Here is a 23,483-nt window from a genome sequence, read left to right on the forward strand (position 1 = left end):
ATATGCTTTTCCAGGTTTATTTAAACGATGAATCAACATCTATTGTATTTATAATCTAGATCAGTGATACTTAACGCGTGGCTCTTGAGCCATATGTTTCTCTTTTGTTTTTTAATTTGAAATATTTTCCCCCCAAAAAACTTAAAAAATGGAAAATTTGAAAATGAATTGTCAACCTTTATTTTCTGTCTATTTCCATTGCCCTAACTTTCTTTCCTTGCCCCTTTTTCCTTTGTTTTTTTTTTTTTGTTTTTTTTTTTGCCAACTTTGATCAATTTCTGCCACTATTATCCTGTTTTTTTTGCTGCTTTTTGCCCAACTCTTTGCTATTTACTGCCACCCATTTTAAGCTACCTTTTGCGAAAAATGCAACTTTTGCTGATTTTCCCTCCTTTTTGCCCATTTTAGTCACTGCCCATTTTAGTCACTTCTCACTATTTTTTTGCTACGTTTTTGCTGCTTTTTGACCATTTTTTGCCACCTGCGTTTTTTTTTTTCACTGCTTACCCATTATCTGCCCTTTCCATGTTTCATCTATTTTTGCCAACTTTTGGCACTTTTTGCCATCTTTTTACTTACTTTTTATTGCCACTTTAACCTTTTTTTTTGCCACTTTTCACCCATTTTTGCCACCTTTATCCTGTTTTTGGTGCTCACCTTTTTGCTATTTTCCAATGCCATTTTCTGCCACTTTTCACCCATTTAAGCTGCCTTTTGCCGATAAATACCAGTTTTGCTGATTTTTCCTCCTTTCTGCCCATCTTAGTCACTTTCCACAATTTTTGCTGCGTTTTTGCTGCTTTTTGTCAGCTGTAACTCATTTTTTGGTCACTCCTTACCCATTTTGCCACTTTTCACCCATTTTTGCCACCTTTTTGCTTATTTTTTTTCTGCCACTTTAACAGTTTTTTTTGCCACTTTTCACCACTTAGCTTGTGACCCTTGCAAAAAATATAATTTCCAAAAAATTGGCTCTTTTTTTGGGAAGGGTTGAGTAACGCTGAGATGAAGGCACAGCTACGCAAATTGGTGACATCTTGTGGCCAAAGCTTGACATAAAAATGCCAAAAATTTTCTGTATCAGATTTTTCCTTCTACTTTTACCTTTCTTTCTTTCTTTACACCACAGCATGTATATTGAGTTATAAATTTTTTCTTTAGATAGCAATAAATATCCAATTAGTAAGTTGTGTTTTGTGAATTAAAGTGTATTAAAACAAGTGGTCAGAATTTATTTGCATGGTTTGGACAGACAATCACAGTCTTTTTTTATGCTTTGAAATCTATCATTTTTAAAATCATAATACATATATAATCCATTTAATTCATACTTAAAATAATTTGAAGACAGCCGTTTCAATTAGCAAATTATTAAATTACCTGTAAGCACATATGTGACCTCTAGTGGCCATTGCATGTCATTACATACAGAGAATTTCAATGTTATTATTCTAGTGGAAATTATTTAAAACAAATTAGTCAAAAAACAATATTACATTGACAACTTAAACTTCTCAAAATAATAGTATTCAAGTACCTTCAAAGCAAAAATACCCCTCATACGACAGTGTCTGGGACCCCTTAGGACACCCAGGGGCAAAATCCCCATTTTTGATCAGCCTGCAGCAAATTCCAGAGAAAATGAAATATGACCCACATTAAAACATGAAGCTTGTGTTTAACTGTATTGTACTTCTTGTTTTCAGCACAAGGCAGTGCTACCATGTTAAATCTGTACACATTTTGACAAGAAGATATCTTGATGGATTATCACAGCAAATAGCTGCACCAATAACTTTTTCTGTCAGAGCCAAACAGGGCCCCCTGAAATCTGATTGGCTCCCCAAAATCCTGAAAATGACTGTCTATTCGCCCTGTCAGCCATTAACTAGCCATTTAGGCATACTTAATTGCTAAGCATGTATTAACTTACATTGGATTAGTCTTAGTAACTTTAAAATCCTCGTGGTGAGAAACATGAAAGTGGCTTCACCATCCTTACACATTTCTATATGTGGCCCTCTGTGGAAACAGTTCTGACACCCCTGCCTTAAGAGCGCCTAAATGCTCATCGAGGCTTTGTCTGCTTTTACACATATTAACTTACAACATATGTAGACCTATTTTCTTAGTTTTTTCTTTAATCAATGACACAATTAAAATGTTTTTTTTTCTAGGTGGGCTCAGAGGAACAAAGGTTGGGAACCGCTGTCCTGTCCTATGTGGCTTTCATTATAGGGCCAAGTTTGACTGATGTGTAAAACATTTCAAAAACAGACAAAAAGAAAAACAGAAAAAAAATCTTTATTCTTTAGGGTCATGATAAATATTTCCAATACTGCCATTTATTTCCTCACACATGCTGCCCTCTGCTGGCTGAACAGCCGTACTGCAGCATGCTGACTGTGAGCTGCAGCCTGTTAGTTCATCCAGACGATATCAGAGGACAAAGACGAGGAATCTCTTCAGACTCCAGTCTTAAAGTTTTCAGTTAAAGAAAGATGACGTTTCCTCCTCAGCGTTTCTTCCAGGTGAATTTCTTTCTTGCGCCCTCCTGCCCAGGCTTCTTCCTCTCCCTCACTCGGGGGTCTTGAGTTAACAAACCAGCTAGAAATAAACACGAAAGAAATTAGACTCAGAGGTGAGACGCAGGAGATTCCATCAAAACAAAATTCATCACTGCAAATGTCTTAAATAGTGGCAGTAAAGGCGGGATATGAACCCAGACAATGATTTTTTCACTAGTGTGCCTGTAAAATTTTACACCCTTAAGGACCACAATGGATCAGTTCATACTCCTAAAATTCAAATAATCATAACTTTCAAGAAATTGACCCTTTAAGTGCCAGTTTCTGGCAGCAAAACACAATTTTCTCATCGTTTGTAAAGTTTGTATTCAAGTGTAAAAGCCTGTCCCACCTTGTCTCATGGCCTCCACCTCCCTCTCGGACAGGAAGCTCGTCAGCGCTTTGGACACAGCGAGACGCAGCGCCCCCACCTGGCTCGACCGCCCTCCCCCGCTGACGGTGCACTCCATGTCGAAGCGCCCCAGCACGCCGTTGAACTGCAGCGGGAACATCAGCTGCTCTCTGAGGGACAAGGATGTTAAAGAGTGAAGAAGAAGAAGAAGAAAGTGACGTGGAGATAATGAAAGAAAGAGCGCGCCGTATCACAGCGGAGGAGGAGTGAATTTAATATCTGCATGAACGACTTTTCAGACAAGCGGAGAGGATCCCGACGCCGTGGAAACCTTTTATTTCACAATCTCATATTAACAGAGGAAATGTCTGACTCAGCAGCAGCGGGATAAAACCTCCGTGTGTTCTGGATGGCGTCTCAGCCTGAATGACCTGCGGCTGCTGACAGAGTCAATTGTCACCTCTCTGCTCCAATTACAGGCCGTCCTCACACGGCGTGACAACGCCGGCTCTGGACATCCACACACACTGCAGTGTCACACACTCACGACCACTGAACTGTGTAATTAACTCACTACAAGGAGATAAATAAAAAACAGGCGATGCTGTGGAGAGTGAAGAAGCTGCTTTTTAATTTTTTCTCTAAAGAGGAGAGTAAAACACATCATGGTGCATGTGAGAGAGAGAGAAATGGCGTACCTGTCCTGTAAGGTGTGGAGGAAGTGAAGGTAGTCCTGACCGTTGATGCTGACTCGTCCAGAGCCGCAGTCTCTGAGAACGACGGAGGCGTGTGACGTCTTTCTTCGGCCTGTGAGGAGAAACACATCAACTGTCAAAAAACCCTCTTGAATGAGTGAAATTTGTCATTTATGGAGACGTTTAACAAAAGTTTAAATGTCTTTAGTTCTAGCTGAAGATAGGTACTCTCATGACAAGGTCACACAATGCATATCAGGACCAGTCTGCCCTGAAAAAGGACTATTTAATCCTGTATGAGGGTCGCCTCACAACTTCCTGACAGAAAGCCAAGCATGTTTGATTTTTGTGTGATGAGGTGCTGACTCAGCTTGTTGTGGCTGATTGGTTGTTTCAGTGCAATTGCTGCCACCTGATTGGATCCAACCAAACACCAAAGGCTTAAAAGAATAACTAAAAACAGATGTGTATGAGGACGGTTCAAACACCTCACCTTCAAGTAAATCTGACCAAGACATGCTTAGCTCAGCCGTTAGGTCGTAACACATGTACGTGGATAGCTTAGGTTCAAGTTCGGCATGTGGCCTCTTTCCCTGTTTCACCAGTGGTTTTTCAGCTGGTTGAGTCATGGGACCTACCATCAACTCCTCAAGGAAAATTGCAACCCAAATTTTGGAGATTTTCTTTTTGGTTAATTGGATGTATTTAATAAAGAAAAGTACAGCTTGGGCTTAAAACAGTACAAAAGATGTAACAAAACAATGGAAAAAGGCAAAACATGCATTTTTAAAGAGTCTCAGAGAATTTGGTGCAATTTTTTTCCCAGACACACATCTGCAACCCATTGAAAAGGGCTTCACAATCTCTGTCCCAACCCACCAGTTTAGAACCACTGAACTACAATATCTAAAAAATAAAGGCATAGAAAATCCAAAAATATATCTTTAATAAAGATATGCGAGTGATTGGGAATCCTTCAAGACAGGGGTGTCAAACTCAATCACAGCAGAGGCTGGATTCTGGATTCAGGACAAACCTGAGGCCTAACAGGGTCACCTTTTTAACCATTAACTCCCAGCCTTGTTTCACCGGTAATAAAATATGAAAAACAAAAACAAAAACACAGCACTGATGATAAATGATTTTGACATGTAAAAAGTTAAAAAGATGAGTTTAAAAGCTCACAATCTGAGAAAAGTAAATCTATTAGTTCAAAAAGGTCAAAACATGAAATTGAAATTGAAAAATAATGTTTTTTAAAGGCAAATATATAAGAAAGAAAGTCAAAATCATGAGTTTAAAAGGTCAAAATATGAAATAAAATTTGTAATCATAAAATTAAATGTCAAAATATGATTAAAAAATTTAAATTGTGTCTTAAAGGTCAATGGGATTATGAAGTCAAAGTATGAAGTTGAAAATATGAGGTAAAATACAAAATAACTGGTTTAAAAGGTCAAAATATCACTTGAAAATTTGAATTTTGAATCTTATAGCTCAAAATATTATATGAGAAGTAAAAACTATGAGTTGAAATGCCCAAAGTATGACATAAAAAGTAAAAATCCTAAGTGTGAGTCCTAATTGTGAGGTGTTAAATTGAAAATGTGAAATTAAAACAAATTAATTTCTTTTCCCACATTCCTGACTTCTTATCTAATTATTTTTACTCCTTTTCCAGATTTTGTGACTTAACAAGAAAATCTTAAATCATCAACACAAAGTTCACATTTTTATACTTGAGGAAATCTGCAGACCTCACACTGATGGGCCAGTTATAACAGAAATATGAGATAATCTTGCGGGCAGGATTAAACTGTTCCACGGGCCGGATTTGGCCCCCGTGCCTTGAGTTTGACACCTGTGCTTCAAGGACTAGTTAATGGCTGACAAGGCAAATAGGTAATATTTTAAGGATTCTGGGAGGGCTCTGGTTGGCCTCAGCCCCACTTGGTATTGCTATTTGCTTCTGCAGTTCATCATAGGATTATAAATGAAGATATTGTCATCATTTTGGTTGGCAATATGTTTACTATTTACAGTGTTGTCCTTTAATTTAGTTAAAGTTAGTTAAAAAATGTAGTCACAAAAAAAACATTAAATTTGCCTTTAGCAGGTGCTGAAACTAAGTAGTACAATACAGCTAAGCACCATATTTCATTTTACTTATAGAGTTTGCTGAGGGCCAATCTAAAATTGAACCCTGGGCCGCATCTGGCCCCTGGGCCATAGTTTGGACACCCCTGCCCTCTTGTTTCAGCTGAGGTTCATCAACCCTGGAATTTCAAAAAAATGCCTTTAGAGCATCATGGAAAAGGCTGGGAGGGGAGAAGGCCACTCCCTCCCTCCCTCCTACTGTCCCTAATCAGCCACAACATCATTAAGTCTATGCTGCATTTTAGATTTGATTATTCGCCGTGATGTCATAACCATTTAAGCAGAGGATGACAAAATACATGGCTGACCACTTGTCTATGCAAAATCGCATTCAATCCGTTACTGATGAATTTACAAGTTAAAAGAGGATGGTTACTGTTGAGGTCTGTGGGGATGACAGTAGAATTTCAATACTTTGTGCTAAAATGTCAAGATTTGGACCCTGACTAATCAACAGTACTACGAAATCCATACGCCTTTATCTGGAAAACGAGGTCTGGGGGGTTTAGCCACTCTTTAAATATCAGCTGCTACCGTCTATCTTTCCATCTACTTTCAAAGAATTCATTTTTACCTCTGTGTTTGAAGATTTAGTTTGTGATCTTAGAGCTGGGATTTGCACAAATTGTGTGGGCCATATTAAAACAGATTTGGTCAATTTTTGTAGATTCAGATTGTGAGTTTGCACAAAAGTCTTCTTAATAGATAGTCATTATTGTAAGCAGCTTTTGTCGGCAGCAGAAGCCTAAAGCCTCTTTTTTTTTTTGTTCTCTTTGGTCATTTTTTCTTGACGTCTGAAGACAGTTAAACTGCTGCTTTAAATGGTTTGACTGGTGTCCTTGGAAGTGGAAAGATGGAGCGGGTGGAATGTATTAAGCTATTTTAGGCATGTTTTTACCTTCTGCTGTACAGAAGGCCACGCCTCTTTCGTCTTTCTGCAGCGGCGGCATCATCTCCCTCCTGGACATAGCCTCCAGCTGCCGTCGGTAACGCAGGATGAACTCCTCCTCTATGGCGCAGTAAGGCATGGACAGCAGACGCTCCATCAGCTGGACGAAGCGTTTGTACTAAGGAAAAGCACACAAGTACGCATAAGTCACTGCAAATTTCAACTAAAAGGAGCCAAACTTGCTGGTTTTGACTCTAAAAACATGATAGGTGAGGAGAGGGCGTTTTTACATCTTCAGGAGACATCGGCTCAACCAGCAGAGCTTCAAGTTCCTCCTTTTTGAGCCAGTGACTTGCTCCGAGAATGCTGTTGGAGACAAACATTTTCATTTTTGATTTACAAAGGCAGATCAGTAATTTTAAAATGCCACACAGGATTTAAGAGTTTCTCAGAAGTTCCAATCTGATGTTTCTTTACTCACATTTGTTTGGCGTCTTTGCTGAAGAGCCCCTTCGCTCTTAGACGATCCTGGTACTTCTCAATGTTCAGGATTTTACTGTACGCTTCCTAAAACACAACAAAAAACAACATCTGAGTATGTCAAAGAGGAGACTAGATCCAGACAAAATTACAGTTATCAAGAGCAGATGTAGCTGAGCCATCATTACTTGTGTAAATTTAAAGGATTTTAATATTAAAAATGAGTTAGAACTGTCCCGATGCTGCCTTAGTTATTAAATTCTTGACTTTTTTCCTCCTAGTTAAAAAAGCTTTAAAAAAATGCAAAAAACACTGCATTTTAGTTATATTTGATAATTATTGCTATATCTTCCAAAATGAAAATGAACTTATTTAATGCCAGGGTCTAAACACCTTTTCCAAAATTAAATTCAAGCACTTTCATGGTGCATTTTCAAGACTTTCCACACCTTATGGTACATTTGCACCTTGGGTGAAGTCGTTCCGTTACTGCCTTGCTATGAAGATGACTCTTTGCTTTGTTCGTCCAGAGGAGACCCACCTCGCCACAGCTCTGTCACGTTGTAAAATATTGCTTTTAAATGTGTAGGGTGGCCAAATATAGACACTTTAAAAGTAACTATATGGAAATGTTGCAGTGTATTTCCCTTCATTATAGAGGTGGGGCTTTACCTGAACAACCTGGTTGGAGATCTATTCTCTATTCTCTTGTTGTTCTTGCAGATTTTACTGTACAACTCCTCAAATAATTAATAAACCCAAGAAAATGAAGATGCACGTGCTGATACATGTCCATTAAGTCCAACTTTGGTTCCGCTTAAACTGGTTAAACATAGACTGGTTTGCCAGAAAGCGCCATGGTTCTGAGACTCCAGAAGGAAGCCAGAACCATGTCTGTCTGAAAGCACTATGTATGAACCACGCAATTTTTGACTGGAACCATGATCAGGTTAGGTTAGCTTGTTGTTGGATCTTTTAATCCAGTACTGTTTTGTAAAAATCAATCAGGGGTAGTCTGAATCTCTTTATTTGTATTTCTTATAGCGATGTACCTCGATGTACAGTTGGTCCTCATTCATTCAGGTCACTGCTATCCAAAGCATAATCCAAAGGGACCAACTGGACTTGGTAAAGGTTGTAGAGGATGTTATGTCTCTCCTCTAAAAGGCTTCTTCAGCTCTTAAAATGACTGAAAAAGGCACCAGAACGGTCATTTTTAGAACGGTAGAAGCCGTTAGAAGACGAGGTGAAACATCCTCAAGAACCTTAACCAAGGCAAGCTGCCCCTTTGGATCAACTCTGGATAAAACAGAAGTCGCTGAAACCAAACTTTGGGTGATTTCCAGTTTTAATCATCAACATTAGGTTGCAAAATCCTGCAGGCTATAAGGAAATATACCATCGGTGATTTGTTGCTCACAATTTTTGATGGACTCATTCCTCTGCAATGCGTCTATCTTGAGAGACTGAAGTAGATTTTTTCACCTTTTTTCCACATCAAATTAAGAGGGATTGTAACATTCGGAAAGTTGTGGGATTAAAAAGCACCAGAATGGTTTAAAAACCTCACAGAATTTATTTTGTGGACTGAATTAAACCAGACACTTGTGTTTGTATTTCACCTGAAGTAAAAGCATGAAATCAAATAAATAATGGGACTTTTTTCAGAGCTAACTTCTCATTAAATCGTCTTTTTTTTTTTTTTTTTGGAGTAAAACTGATCTAAGAGGATGGCACAGGCAGGCACCGATAGATGGATGGATGGATGGAGGGAGGGTGGGCATGCTGGTCACGTCCCCGAGGCAGAAGACAACCCCCCCCCTCCACCTCAGCCTCCCAGCAGCCCGGGGTGAGAACTCATTTCCCCGTCAATTATTCACCAGATGTTTGTTTAATTCCTTCTTGATAGAGTGTGCCTAATCCGCTGCCACTCCGACCGGCGACGGAGGGGTACGGTAGGAGGAGGGGGAGGAGGAGGAGTAGGGGGAGTGTGTAAAAAAAAGAGAAAAAATCAAACATGAAGCAGAAACCAATTTTCTCTGCAATAAAACGATCAGGGTAATAGAAAATCAGAAAGAGGCGACAGGACGAGAAGAAGGATGGTTTGTGTAACGTGTTTGCTCACACTTCGCTCAACAATAGTGAAAAATAATTCACATGGATGAAAGAGGAGAGGATTGATACATTTAAGGCCGAAAGGAGGGAATATTCCTCATTTCCAATTTAATATGTGGTCCTAAACGAATCACAGAGCCTTGAAGTGAAAGTCTGGAGCCATATGAGGGTTGATTTAAGCAAAATAAGCACTAAAGCTGGAATTCTATGATTGTTTTTGGGCAAGAAAGGGTTAAAATGATGAGTGAAAGGTGTGTTAGTGGTGTGCTTGGGTTCCCTGGGGTGGTGGAGAAATAAAAAGCTCAGTGAAGCAGCCAACAACAAGCAGAGAAGAGCAGCCAAGCAGAGAAAAAAGGCTGCTTTACACGCCGTCGCCCCCTCCTGGACACGCTCCTGAGGAGTGGTAAAAGATACTTGATAAAAAAAACAACCAAGAAACAAAAAAAGAACAAACTATGAAGAGGAAAGGGCTCTTATACATGAAGCGATTTAAAGACACAGCAGGAGGAGCGACTGAAACGCAGAAATGTGACGCTCTGTGAAGAAGGCCAGCAACAAAACATGGAGGAAGAAGGAGGAGGAGGGGGTGCTCAGAGGTGAAGCGGGGTATGAACGGTGCAGCAGCCCCCCTCCCTCCTCTTTTCTTCCTTGTACTCCCCACGGAGGAGTCTCTCCCCGTGGCGGGACAAAAGCCTGACAAGCCAGACGTGCCACACCTCAGACAACCCAGACAAAAACACTCAGACGTTGTTTATATTTACCAGTCTCTCTCTTGAAAACCAATGTTTTCAATATATAAAAAACACATTTTGATTTATCTTCATTTATTTTAAAATTCAGCCCATGTAGCCTAGTTTATCATTTATACTTTCAAGTAGAAAAATAAACATCTACTGATCTAGATGCAACTTGCTGCCCTCTTCTGGTCATTTGATTTTTCAAAATAAAACATTAGTAATCTTAAAGTAAGCAGTTCAGACAAATCAGCTTCTTTTTACTTTCCTTTTTTCACTTTTATCGCATTTTTGCTCCTGACATAAACAGTCGTGTCTGAAATTGTGATATAATAAAGGGGTTTCTGTTATTTTACACCTGTATGCCTCATTCTCACCTCTTTTGCATTTTTGAACATTTCTGATGGTTGTACTTCACGAAATGTAACTGCACATTAAGCAATGCAGACCAAAAGCCCTGTGATTGGTCCACTGGGTTGCATGGGATTACAGCTAGCACAGACAAATGTCCGTAAGGTGTACAGGTTGTTTGCAAGCATGTGATCCCTACACTTTACAAAACAGTGATTTACCTGCCATTGTGACGATCAATATCATAATTACTCAGTCCTGCAGACCTCTTAGCATCGTCCACCCACATGAAGGGAGACACGACCCTAGAAGACTCTAGTACTGAGCTAAGAGGCTAGCTAAGCCCCTTTAACATAGAGAAAAATCCTCAATTTGTCACAAACATTCTATTAGTTAAAATAGTGAGCGACCAAGTGAAGATGAAATGGCTCTGTTTAGCAGTGGGAATCTCTAGTGGCCCCACGATACGATATGATCACAATACTCGTGCCACGATTCGATATTGAGATTTTTACATTTTGAACAGAGTATTGCGATATATTGCTATCTATACCATTTTTCAACTGTTGAACTGATTTAGCATTAGCCTTGCCTTCATTTTTATCGTATTACTACAGTTTATTTTTACATGCGGGACTCCTTGTAAACCCCACATGTCATGTCCACGTTGTTTGTGCCCTGCTTGCATTCCTAATGTCTGCCATATTAGTTGTACTAACTTTCTCCTGTCATCCCTGCAGACCTCTCTGGACAAAGGGTGAAACAGCATCATCAAGTGGACAGAAAAGCACCTGATGCTATTTATCCAGTATCATGGACTTCAGTTCATATTAGCAGTTAATAAAAAAAAAAATCGATACTTGGCGTAAAACACAATACGATGTATTGCTGTGCAAAATATCACAATGCTATGCTGTATCGATTTTTTCCCTCAAACCTACCTCTGTTATGTTAGTTCAGCAGCTAGCTTGTGTTTGAGTGCCAGTTTCCTTTCCTCCTTATTGATTCATTTAATGTTTATTTGTATAGGGACAAGTATGAAGCAAGTAAACCGTTGCCACACACTACAGCATTTGTAGCTTGAGCTAATTTGCAATGCCACATTTAAAAGCCAAACTGTTTGGGATTTAATTCTCAAAAGTCTCTAAAGTCAAAAATTTGTAAGAAACAAAACTGAAAACAGTAGTTGGACTTTTGACTTCATCTTGAAATTCAAAGGTTTTGGTTGATTTTCATTTTTGACTTTTGAAGTCAAAAATTTCTAATTTTTTTTCTCGTAAATTACTGACTTTTTAGGTTGTTAGGGTTTTTTTCTTGGAAATGAACAAATCCTCTTTATTATGTTTTCTAGAGTGGCCCTACACTGTCATAATAATGGATCGTTTATACATAGATCTTTTTATGTACTTTTTCCAAGTAGGCTTTGAGGGTGTTGAGCTTTTCTGTGACAGAGTGGGGGGGGGGCTTAGCGAAAAAATGTTTAAGCAGGTGTGCTGCAGAGAGCTTTTCAGTGGGTTGCAAACGTGTTCCTGGAAGCAAAAACTGAAAAGATTACAAACTTAGTTTGCAATTTCTGCTCTGAAATCCCTACGTCCTTTGCCTCAGCTGATTCATCGGCCATACTGGTGTCTCCTCTCTTTGAATAAAGCTAAAACTGTGAAGTAGGGACTTGAAAAATCAGATATTGCTCTAAAGTTCTGCTCATAAACTTCATTTTTCCATCGTGTTTGGACACTGAAACGCAAAGGGCCAGAAGTTCACCCTTTCTTTGTTATGGTCGGCGGATATTTTCTCAGAATTCTACATTTCAGCGGTGTGTTAACCCACACGGCAGCACAGGTGGGTGCAGGTATCTCCCAGGATGCACGCTGACCCCCTCTCTTTTATCTCCCACCTCTCTCTCACCCCTCAGCTGCGTCTCTGCAAGTGAAAAAGAGGATCTGACGTCTCCCCTCCTCTGGGACGACTCGGCCTCCTCTCGACTCTCTCTGTCTGAATCAGATATGACCCCAGGGTGCAGGAGGCAGAGGAGGAAGTGGGGATTTGAGGTGGATGAAGATTTCCCTCCACCTCCTCAGATAAAGAGCTGACAGCTGCCTGCAGTACTCACATGCATCAGGGAGTAGTACGCCTGTTTGCCCGTGTAGAACAGGAAGTGGAACGGCCGGCCGTCCTCTCCCCACTGGACCGCTCTCTGCTTTGGAAAAATTTCCTCAGGATGCTGCAAAAAATGCAAGTTAAGGTTAAAATTGTGAAAAGATTGTGGCATAATGTGAAAAATCACCTCATAAAGAAGAAAAAGTTCACAGGCGTACCTTCATGAGGGGGCGGGCTCTCTTATCAAACAGGCTGGAGGGGAACAGGTAGGTGATGCTCCTCTGTAAGAGAAGAAGAAAAAAATAAATTAATAAGAGAGAGGACAGTTTGAGAGTTGATGGCAGATCACAACTAACGCTGACACGTCCGGACAACAGAGGTCACACGGACTGATGACAGCGAAAAGTGACAGAGGAAGAGGGGGCGCAAGCTGCTGTCGGGTTCAAGGAAAGGCGAGCGTGACGGCGAGTTAGAGGAGAAAACAAGCAGAAAAAGGCACAAGTTTCTGGCCTGGCTGACAGCGAGCAGAGGACAGCGTGGACGTCCAGCAGTTCACTCCAAGTTCATCCTTGCTCGGCGTGTGCGTGAGGCCACAGATGGCGCAGGGAAACGTGTGTGTGCGTTCCGAAAAAGAGAGGGAGACAGAAAGTGTGCTGGCCCCGCCACGCTCGTCAACACAGTCTGTTCATCTCTCCCTCCTCTTCCTCTCCGTCGGTTCAATTAGTGAGGCAGCAGGTGCAGCCGGAGTGAGCAGGTTGGCGCCTTCAAAACGGCAGAAAGAGCGGAGGAAAAGAGCGGTCCAGAGGAGTGGAGAGGTGTGAGAGACGGGACCAGGCAGAGAAAAAAGAGAGAGGGAAAGACGGGCAGGTAACAGATGAAGACACACCTGTGTGTCCCATGAGCCTTGGAGGAAAGAAAAGGAGGGACAGAGGAGAAAATCAACACCAGAGAGTGAGCGATAAGGGATGGAAGGGGTTTAAAGTGGACTCATTTCTTTATTTTACACTAGTGGAAAGAGTTTTTTATTTCATATTTTGTTTCTTTCTTGGTTTTTTAATTTTTGGAAAAGAAAATATCAAACTATAACCTGTCTTACATGAATTAAATCTCTGTGTGCTACTTTTGAGCAAGTCTTCTTTTACTGTTTTTTAAGTTCACTTAGGAAGGAACAAAGTTTAGAAGGAAGGAGGGAAGGAAATTCACAGGAAAGAAGGACGGAAGGAAGGGAGGAAAATGACAGAAGAAAGGAAGAAAAGTAGAAAGGAAGTTTAGAAGGAAGTAGGAAGCAAGGAAGGAAGGAAAAAGACAATGTAGGAAAGAAGGAAGAAAGGATGTTAAAGAAGAAAAGAAGAGAGGAGTGAAAAGAATGGAAGCAATGAGGAAATTTTTGGGGGAAACAAAAGTTTAGAAGGAAGAGTTGAGAGACAAAAGGAATTTTAGAAAAAAGAAGTAAGGTTCAGAAGAAGGGAGAGAAGATCTGAAAGAAGGCGTGAGGACAAAAAAAACGAACGAATACAGGAAGTTCTGAGGAAAAGAGGACAGAAGGAAGGACAGAAGGAAGAAGCACACAAGGAAGGAAGGAAACTTTGAAAGGAAGAATGTTAAAGAAGCAAGCAAGGAAGAAAGAAAAAGGCGGAAGGAAGGAAGACCTTTAGAAAGAAAGGAAGGAAGCTTCAACGTGAGAAAGAGGGAAGAAGTAAGGAAGGAAGAACAGAAAAGGATGGAAGTATGGAGGAAAGTTTAAATAGAAGGAGAGAAGTTCAGAAGGAAGGAAGAAGGAATGTTAGGAAGGAAAAGGGGAAAGTAGGAAGTCTGGAAGAAAATAAGGAAGTTCAAAAGGAAGGAAAGAAAAGGATGGAAGGGAGGGAGAGAGTTCGGAAGGTAGAAGGGAAGGAAGGACGCTACAAAGTAAGGAAGGAATCTCAGAGGGAAGGGGTAAGGAAGGAGGGACAGAAGCAAAGATGGGAGGGAGAAAAGAAAAGAAAAAGGCAAAGGAAAGTTTAGAAGAAAGGAGAGAAGTTCCAAAGAAAGGAACAAAGTTAAAAAGGAAGTCCCGAAGAAATTAAGGAAGTTCAGATGGGAGGAAGGAGAGAAAAGGAAGGATGGGATGGACAAGAGGGAAGTGAAGAGGTAAGGAGGGGAGAAAAGAAGGGAGGAATTTTGGAAAGAAGGGAAAAGTGTAGGATGAATAAGGAAGGAAGGAAAAGGACAGAAGGAGAAAAGTTAAGACGAAAGGAGGGACGGAAGGAAACTTCATAGGAAGAATGTTCGAGGAGGAAGCACAAAGGTAGGAAGGACAGAAAAGGAAGGAAGAAGAGAAGTTCTGAATGAAGAAAGAAAGTTTTAAAGGAAGGAAGTGGGAAAGGATCAGTCTTGAAACTTACAATTATAACTCACATAATTTATCAACAAAAATAAAATCATTTTCAAGCAAAAGGTTGAGCAATTTAGGGTTCTAGCTTCTCTAATAAGAAATAAAACAAACACAACAAATCTGGAACTTTAAACCCTTCTGTTAGGTATTTTTATTTCATAAATAATTCAAAACTATTATTGAATTCTTCAAAAATGTATTTATGTCCATCAGCTTCTCTAATAGTTGCTGAATTGTTAGAGTGTTACAGCTAGTATTTTTAGTTCAGGGCACAAAGACCTTCAAGGAAATGTCATTTTGACTTATTTTTGACAGAATAAATAAAATATTAATAGTTTTAGTCCTGAAAGGAAGTTTAACAATGGTTTAAATCAAACATGGGTGTGAGAGAAACAGGAAAAATGTCAGTTAATGTCTCCTCCTGGCTGTTAACATCTCTCTCTTTATCTCTGTTTCACTTAAAGCAGACATGACTCCAAACAGAGCAGAGGATTTATCAGCTGCCTCTCAGCAGTCTTCCCAAATTTTCCTCCTTTCCTCCACACGTTAAAGAGTGGGCTGCTAGCCGTCGACTCGGCTTTCACAGTTTGGCACTTACGGCTCTCTTCATTATTTGTGAGGGACGCTGGGGACTTGGCGATGGTGAGGTGGTAAATCGAGCTAAATGGTCGGAGCAGAGAGGACTGATGTTTGCCAGAATCTGGCAGCGGCGTGAGTGTGTGTTTGAGGGCGTTGATAATGTCTCTGATGCAGAAGATTAGCCAGAGGTGGACCCACCTGACCGCCTGATGCTGCTGATGCTAATATGATGATGAAGCTGTGAGCAGACCACAGAGATACACAAAATACTGCTCCATAACCACTACTGCTTTAAATGATAAACACACACACACAGCTATTTTATGCACCATTTCAATTTCAAATAATTTAATAAATGTGTTGCATCGGTTTGGCAAGATATTTTCCATCGTTTCTTCAAACAAAAGCTGACATAACATCTTCTTTAGATCAGGGGTTCTCAACCTTTTCAGCCCGCGACCCTCAAAATAAAGCTGCCAGAGACCGGGAACCCCCCCTGTACCTGAAGGTGGCTGAACACAGCCATGCACATTCAAGAATAGTGTGCAGACAAGGCCGCCCATTAGGGGGGAAAAATGGGAGAGCTTTCTGGGGCCCAGACAAACTGGGGGCCAGCAAAATCATGGTTCGTTGTAAACTTAACCTGTGGTATTTTATATTTAACCTGAATAATAACCACTCTTATCAAAGAAACACATTTTAATTCATTTGTGTAGTAAGTAGCCCTCTTAAAAATGTAAATCCTTGAGTCAAAAACAGAACTAAAAAAATGTTAAAAATGAGTAAAATGGGTTAATAATGGTAAAAAATGGTGGGAAAGGTGGTGAAATTAGATTTTAAAAGTTGCAGCAATGGGTTAGAAATGCCAAAAAATACCCTAAAAGTGGAAAAATTACCCAAAAATGGCAAAAATGGGTTAAAGTGGCAAAAATAGGCATATTAAGTGGTAAAAGGGCATTCAAAAGCGTTAAAGTGGCAATATAGGTGGAAATTTGGTGAAATGGGATGAAAATTGACATAAACTGGCAAAAATGGGCTTTTCAAATTGTGAAATGTTGCTTAAAAAGTGGTAAAAGGGGTTAATAGTGGCAATAATGTGTCAATGAAGCCAACAATAGGCAGGGAGTTGCAAGATTTAGTTTAAAAGTGGCAAAAACAGGCAGAAAAAAGTGGTTGAAGGGTTTGAAATGGACAAAAAATGGGTTTTAAGTCGCAAAAATATGTTAACATTGGCAAATTTGGTTGGGAAAGTGATAAAAATGGGTTAAAATTAGGCAAAATTGTCGTAAAGTGGCAACAGTGTAATTAAAAAATGTTCTTAGTTTTATTAAGGCATGTGGAGACCCCCTCTGAGTGACTCGCGACCCCTAGTGGGGTCCCAACCCCAACGTTGAGAACCCCTGCTTTAGATGACATCTTCATGCATTTCTTATTTATATTGTTTTATTGAAGAAGTTATTTTCTATTCTAAGTGCGAGTTGTTTCCTCTGCTCCTCACTTAAATCTAAAGGAGAGCTGTTTTCTGTGGGAGGGGCGGAGCTCACTGTGCTGTAAAGAAATGGAGGGTGAAATCTCAGCAGCACCGTAGCTCAAAATAAAGAAACAAATTCATGAGGCGTTGATTGATTCTGGCTCTTAAATCAAAATGTATCTGTCTTTTTTGGGTAAAAATTGCAAAATTCTTCTGTGTGTAATAAGATAATACAGTTCTATAAAAACTCAGGGCTGTCAAGATTCATTGCTAAATCTTGATTATCTACGATTGACAGTTAGTGCACTAAATTTTTTGATTTACTGCATGCTTTATTGTTCCTTTTACACTTTTCCCCTGCAGGCACAGTGACGCATCACTGCTCCTTAACATCTCAATTCACTTTAAAACCACACAGACAGCTCAGTGGGCAAGTCGACAGTCATCTGAATCTCGTCTTATCAAAAATGACTTTTTAGTGTCTCCTTATTGCCTTTTCAATCCATAACAAGTTTCTTTTTCAGGGTTAATTTCATGTTATAATGTTTGATTTCCTGATTAAAGCAGGCCTACATCCAAACAGGAAGTCAAGTACCCTTAGTTTAAGACAGTGGAAAAATCCAAAATAATGGGATTTTAAAAAATCTGATAAAAAGAGTGTGATTAATCATGATTAACTACAATAATCCTGGAACAATCATGATTAAATGGTAATTTTTTTGATGGCCCGAATAAAAAAGCATGTAAAAAATCAACTGGACCCCCAAAGCTCCCTATCCAGTCCCCTCAAAAAATGTTGTGGTTTTTAGGGTATCTTTTGTCTTTAAATCCACACTTTTATCTGGAATTACTTCGAAACGTAGATTAAATCGCAACGTGACCTACTGCAATTTTCAAATCGCAGAGGGTGCCATGTTTCTTTAACCTGAAATGTGTTTTGAAATACCAGTTTAATACATTTTTTAAGCATAGCTGTTTTGCTCTACACTTAATGCCAACATTCAAGTGCCAATATTTTCAAGAATAACTGACAAAAGTTCCTACTTTCCTTGTATTTGGATATTTTTGTCTTCTTCAAAATAAGAAATCCATAAAATCATCACTCCCTTTATTATAATTCATATATTTGCAATATAGGACAAAATAATTGCAATAAGACATTTTTATTAGATTTTTTTAATATTGAATTTTGAGGGGATTTTCCTTAGAAATTTTTGTGGAAATTTGAGAAATTTATTTTGACATTTTTAGGAATTTGATTTGACTATTTTTTTTTCGGGGGGGGGCTTAGAAAATTAAGAAAATTAAAAACATAAATTAAGAAAATAAATTTATTTGTAAATTTTGGGGAATCTGATTTGAATTTCTTTGGACATTTGTTTAGAAAATTTTTAGGTATTTTTATGGAAATCTTTAACATTTATTTGTAAATTTCAGGAAACTTGTTTCAAATTATTAGCTTTGAAACCTTTAGGTAATTTCATGAAAATTTGAAACATTTATTCGCACATTTTTAAAAAGTTGCTTTGATTTTTTTCTTTAAGTATTTCAATGAAAATCTGAGGAATTTATTTGAAATTTTGGGGGAATTTGATTTGATTTTTTTTGGGTGGTGGGGCAAGTTTTTAATTTTTAGTTATTTTCTTAGAATTTTTGAACATTTGTTTGTAGATTTTGAGAGATTTGATACACATTTCTGGGGGAAATAGCTTTGTGTGTTATAATATAGAATGGTTTATAAGATGAGGAACCTGAAGAATAATCAGGATAAATTGCAATCGCAATGTTGGGTGAAAAAAATCGCAATTAGATTATTTTCCCAAATCGTTCAGCTCTAGAATAAATCTACATTTTGTGCCGTTTATTTTTTTTAACTCTTTAGTTATCCCCTTGGCCTATTCATCACTGAAAACTAAAATAAACTTAAACAAAATGATCTTATACCAGGGTGCCTACGTGCTTTTAAACATCTAATCTAAGACTTTTTAAGACCTGAACTGATAAAACTGAATCCCACTTTTTGCACTTTAAACCATCAAAAATGAAAGGCACGTGGGATTTCTCAGTGCATCGAACCAGGGCTGATTATCTGATTTGATGAAGTGCTAATAACATGCCAAATGTTGTAGGGCAGAGAAATGTTTTGGTCAGAAACACTCAGATCTGATGATTTCTAGCACAATATGCTGTATATTGACTTTCATCAATATCAAAGTAAAATTTAAGACCTCTTGCTGGTAAAAATCAAACCTTTTAATTCCTTAGATTTTAAATAAGACTATTTAAGACTTTTCAAGGATCAGCAGGAACCTTGTAAACAGAAATCTGCAACTCACAGACAACCTGTGATGATTACATGTGTTAACCTACTTTGTTTTTGTTCATGCATCCAGAGAAAGAACTGAAAAGGAGGCATCAATATGCTACAAACCCTTAGGAGTGAGTATAAGAAGCTATGACACAGGTTTAGGTCATTAGGATGAGGCTGAAGAATAAAGCCTTCTCTGTGTTTCTTACATCGACGTCCTCCTGGGTGAAGTTCTCAGGGTCTTCTCCCATCATGTTAGCCAGGTGTCTTCTCCCAACGTCGTACTCCTCCACCTGCTTCTGGAAGTACTCCGTCGTGAATTTCTCCGGTGCTGACAGGTTCTTTCTGTGGAGGGCAGAGCTCACACATATGTGCCTGCTGTAGACCTGAGGACGAGGACAGACATGAACCGTTACTAATAATGTGCTAATGTGCTAATATCTTCGGCTGCAGCTACCAAAACACAAGCCGAATTCCAATTAAGGGTTGATAAATAATAAATACATATCCCGGAACACATAAGACCACTAGTATACCTAATTAAATGTAGGTAATGTTAAATTTAGGTATCCTTCGGGTGAGATTTGGCTGACAGAAGCTGTAAACGACGCTAGCTCAAGGACGTCAGTGTTCAAACATTTTAGGTAATTTCAGTGATTTTTTGCATTCGTTAAAGATACACTAATGTTTTCTCGAAGACAAAAAACAGTAAATACCTGTCGGCTTAAATGTGACGTTATTAAGTTTAAACTCGAACTGCTATTCCCACATTTTCCGAGAAACGAACCAACGGTCCGCACGCAGGACGCAGCCATCTTTGCTGACAGCTGTGACGTCAGCGGCGGAAGTACTTTTACGTCAGATGAATCAACGAAATAGAACGCGGAAATTAGTTTTATTTATTTCTAAAAGCAAAGAAAACATCCAAACAAAATTTTTTTGTTTCTAACCGTTTAAGAGTATTTTTAAATATGTATATTTTTAATAAGGCTCACTCCCTCAATGTCAGGTGTGTTTATTTCAAAATACTGTATACCAAAAACACAAAAATAGTAAGAGTAATAGTAGTTTTATTCAGTCATAAAGAAGTGTCCAAACATTTAACACAGTGTAGCCATTTTTAACAAAGTCAATAGTCATGTGTTGAGTGGTGAGCCTAGTGAGAGGAGAGGGACCCAACTGCAGTCAAGATGGCCGGCATGGGCGTCGCTATACATCCAATCCACACCGGAAGTCCCAAGCGGAAGTTTCTTCTTCGTGTTGGACTCAGCTGCCAGTGTTTGTCAGTCTTTTTCGCGCCTAAGCCTAACCCTAACCCTTGGTGCTGGATCTCAAATATATCACCTTCCTCACTGCCTTACCCTGAACCTCACCACTTGGGTTTTAATGCCTAAGCCTAACCTTAGATGTACGGACTTCCGGTTGAGACTTCCGGTATAGATTAGATGTATGTCGGCCATCTTGTCTGCATCAAGGTACTCTTGAGTGAGAGGGACCTGGATGCAGCTAAGAACCTCCACCTCATACCGGAAGTTGGACGAGCACCACCTGTCAGTAACTGATCCATCCCGGAAACCTGATTTGTACTGTGCATGCGCAAACTCGTCTACATCCGCTCGGCAGCCTATCGAAGCATTTTACGGCAGTTACTGATCGGGCAGTGTTGTTGCTGCCTGATCCTTACTACCCATGTGCAAATGAACGTCACCTTTTTTTTTTTTTTTTTTTTTTTTTTTTTTGCCAGCGGCCAAACAAATTAAAAGAAGAAGAGAAACTAAGCTCCTTCACTTTATTTAAGATCTACAGCCTGACACAAAAACTAGAAATTGCTTTGACCATTTTGTGTATCAATGTATTAAATTTTAAATAAAGATTGTTCGTTACAAAGATCGATGTATTATTTTGTCATTTTGTTGAATTTGAATAAAGTTTTTGTAAAAAACAAAAAAAATGGTGACGTTTATTGAAATTATTTCATTTTAAATCATGGAGTATTTTTACAATCTACAGTAGGGATTTGGTTTTAAAACAGGCCAAATATGTCTTTTCTTTTCAACATTTACCCAAAATAACTCAGCTATCTTTTTAACAAGAGCCAAAATGTTGCATCAAAGTGCCCAAATATTCAATTTCTGTTGATGAATGTTCATTTAGGTTAGTCACAGGAGGAAAATAGTTCAAAATGAAGCCTCAGACATCATTCAATTTCTTAAGTTTATAGATAAAAAAAAATGAAATGAAAAATGAAACAAACTAGAGCTAGAAAATAAATGTTTAAAGAAAACGTGTTGTATATTATTTCTTCTAACAAAGCAAAATAACAGAGTACAAATAAAGTAAAAAGAAGAGAAGAAAGTGGATAATCCAAGCCACATGATTCCTCACCACAGAGTTGCATAATCTGTCAGAAATGACGAATGACACTTTGAAAATGTGTAAATCCAAACAAGGTCTGAACAATTTAAACAAAGGAGCGTACTGACTCGAACTTGCTGCTTCGATTACACAACATTTTTATCTCTCAGCATCTTAACACATCACATCACATCAGTGTCACCGCTCATTTAAATCTGTCAGAACCATCATGTAAATTCAACACATGGTGCAGCTCCAAGCCAAATCTGCACCAATATAGGACACTCAAACTTTTCCGAGTGTCTTCTTCTGAGGCTGTAAATAACTCCAGATATTGCATGAAACTCAAGAGCTAAAAGTGCTTAAAATTAATGTTTAACAGGTTAAAGCTGTTGTCACTCCACCGTGACGAATCTGCAGAGCAACAGCCTTAACTATGCTGTCATGCACAAGTTTTCTGCCGCCCTTTTTGACCCAGGAGACCCTCTAACTTTAAGGCTTCGGTGCCCTGTCCGGTTTGCATGCGAGCACCATCTGTCCTCCATGTAAAATCACTGACAATAGGAGAGGCTGCTGTAAATGTCACGCCACAGGATTTAAAGCAGCCGATCCACATGACTTATCAGAAATAACACAATAAAAAATGCTCAGTCACAGTCTGCCAAACACGCTGGCAAGGCTACACATAAAACAGATTGTTTTGCATATGTGGTGCATTCGGTGCCGGGCAGCGCAGAAATGGATTAACACAACGTTTTGTGTGGATTTCTTGAATAGATGAGCACAAGCTGCCACCTTAGACAAACTTTATAGAAAGATTATGAAAATAATCTTCATCCCTCAGGCGGGAATGACTGAGAGCTTCTCAGTAAAGCCACAGCTTCTCCATTGGTGTTATTGAACAGCAGGGGGTCAAATGTTGCTCTCAACCGCATGTCTGTTTTTTGGACAGTTTGAGATGACTACTAGCTTTACTTCTCAAAGTACAGTCTGCTCAAATGAACAAGGAAAACACATAAGGTTCATTTATATCAATTTAGATTCAATTGTATTTAATTCAATCACTTTCCTCTTGGACGTTTTACCCTTTTATTGATTTTAAAAATCAATTATGCTCAATATAATTTGGCTTTTTTGACAAAAAAATTGACAAAAATATCCTCTTTAATATCAAAGTGAAAACAGATTTCCAAAAAGTAATGTCAATTAAATAAAAATTGGTTATATAAAATAAGTGACAGACCTAATTCAACAGAGGCCCAGCCAATTGATGCTAGTAGTATCACAATTATTGAAGAGGGTATCACTTGAGTGAATAGAAACCTTCGTCAGGAAGGTTGAGTCACTGGTTAATCAGTTTTCCTGGCTACCATGACACCATGAGGACAAAAGAACACTCCAAGCAACTCAGAGAAAAGGTTATTGTAAAGTCAAAGTCAGGGGATGCCTGCAAGAAAATTTCAATGGGACTGAACATCCCACTGAGTTTAGTTAAATCTAGAAATATAAGGAATGTGGCACGTGTAAATCTGCCTCGATCAGGCCGTCCTCACAAACTGAGTGAGCATCCAAGGAGACTAGCAAGGTCACCAAAACACCCATGACTACTCTGAAGGAATTCCAAGCTTCAGCAGGCCCCCAGTTTGGCTGGTCCCCAGACAGCTCTCCCCTTTATCCTCCCTTATGGGCGGCCTCGATTGGCAGACACCATTCACCAAACACCATCCCCAATGTGAGGCACGGTGGTAGCAGCATCATGCTGTGGGGATGCTCCTCAGGATAAGTCATTATTTTAATTTTAATGTTACTGTAGTGTTACTGATCATACTCTTTGCATCTGAATTTTAGTTATTAAAATACATAATACAAGCTTTTTTTGTTAAAATACAATATGGTTTAACAATATGTAAAAAAGATAAAATTTTGCATGTCAAGTCAGAATTAAATAATCACTAGTAT

General features: G+C 39.0%; 1 protein-coding gene across 1 annotated transcript; it reads right to left on the bottom strand.

Annotated features, from left to right (window-relative positions):
• Positions 1 to 2,288: 2,288 nt before the first annotated feature.
• Positions 2,289 to 20,001, bottom strand: mrps9 (mitochondrial ribosomal protein S9). Its single transcript, XM_041782026.1, has 10 exons — positions 19,886 to 20,001; positions 19,379 to 19,555; positions 12,656 to 12,718; positions 12,451 to 12,561; positions 7,142 to 7,227; positions 6,951 to 7,026; positions 6,670 to 6,838; positions 3,618 to 3,726; positions 2,920 to 3,089; positions 2,289 to 2,607 (listed from the first exon to the last, which is right to left on the bottom strand). Exons 1-10 carry the CDS (start codon positions 19,982 to 19,984, stop codon positions 2,516 to 2,518), a joined length of 1,152 nt encoding a protein of 383 aa, XP_041637960.1. The 5' UTR covers positions 19,985 to 20,001; the 3' UTR covers positions 2,289 to 2,515.
• Between the last annotated feature and the right edge of the window lie 3,482 nt (positions 20,002 to 23,483).

This window comes from Cheilinus undulatus, linkage group 24, assembly GCF_018320785.1.
Source record: "Cheilinus undulatus linkage group 24, ASM1832078v1, whole genome shotgun sequence".
NCBI classification, from domain to species: domain Eukaryota; kingdom Metazoa; phylum Chordata; class Actinopteri; order Labriformes; family Labridae; genus Cheilinus; species Cheilinus undulatus.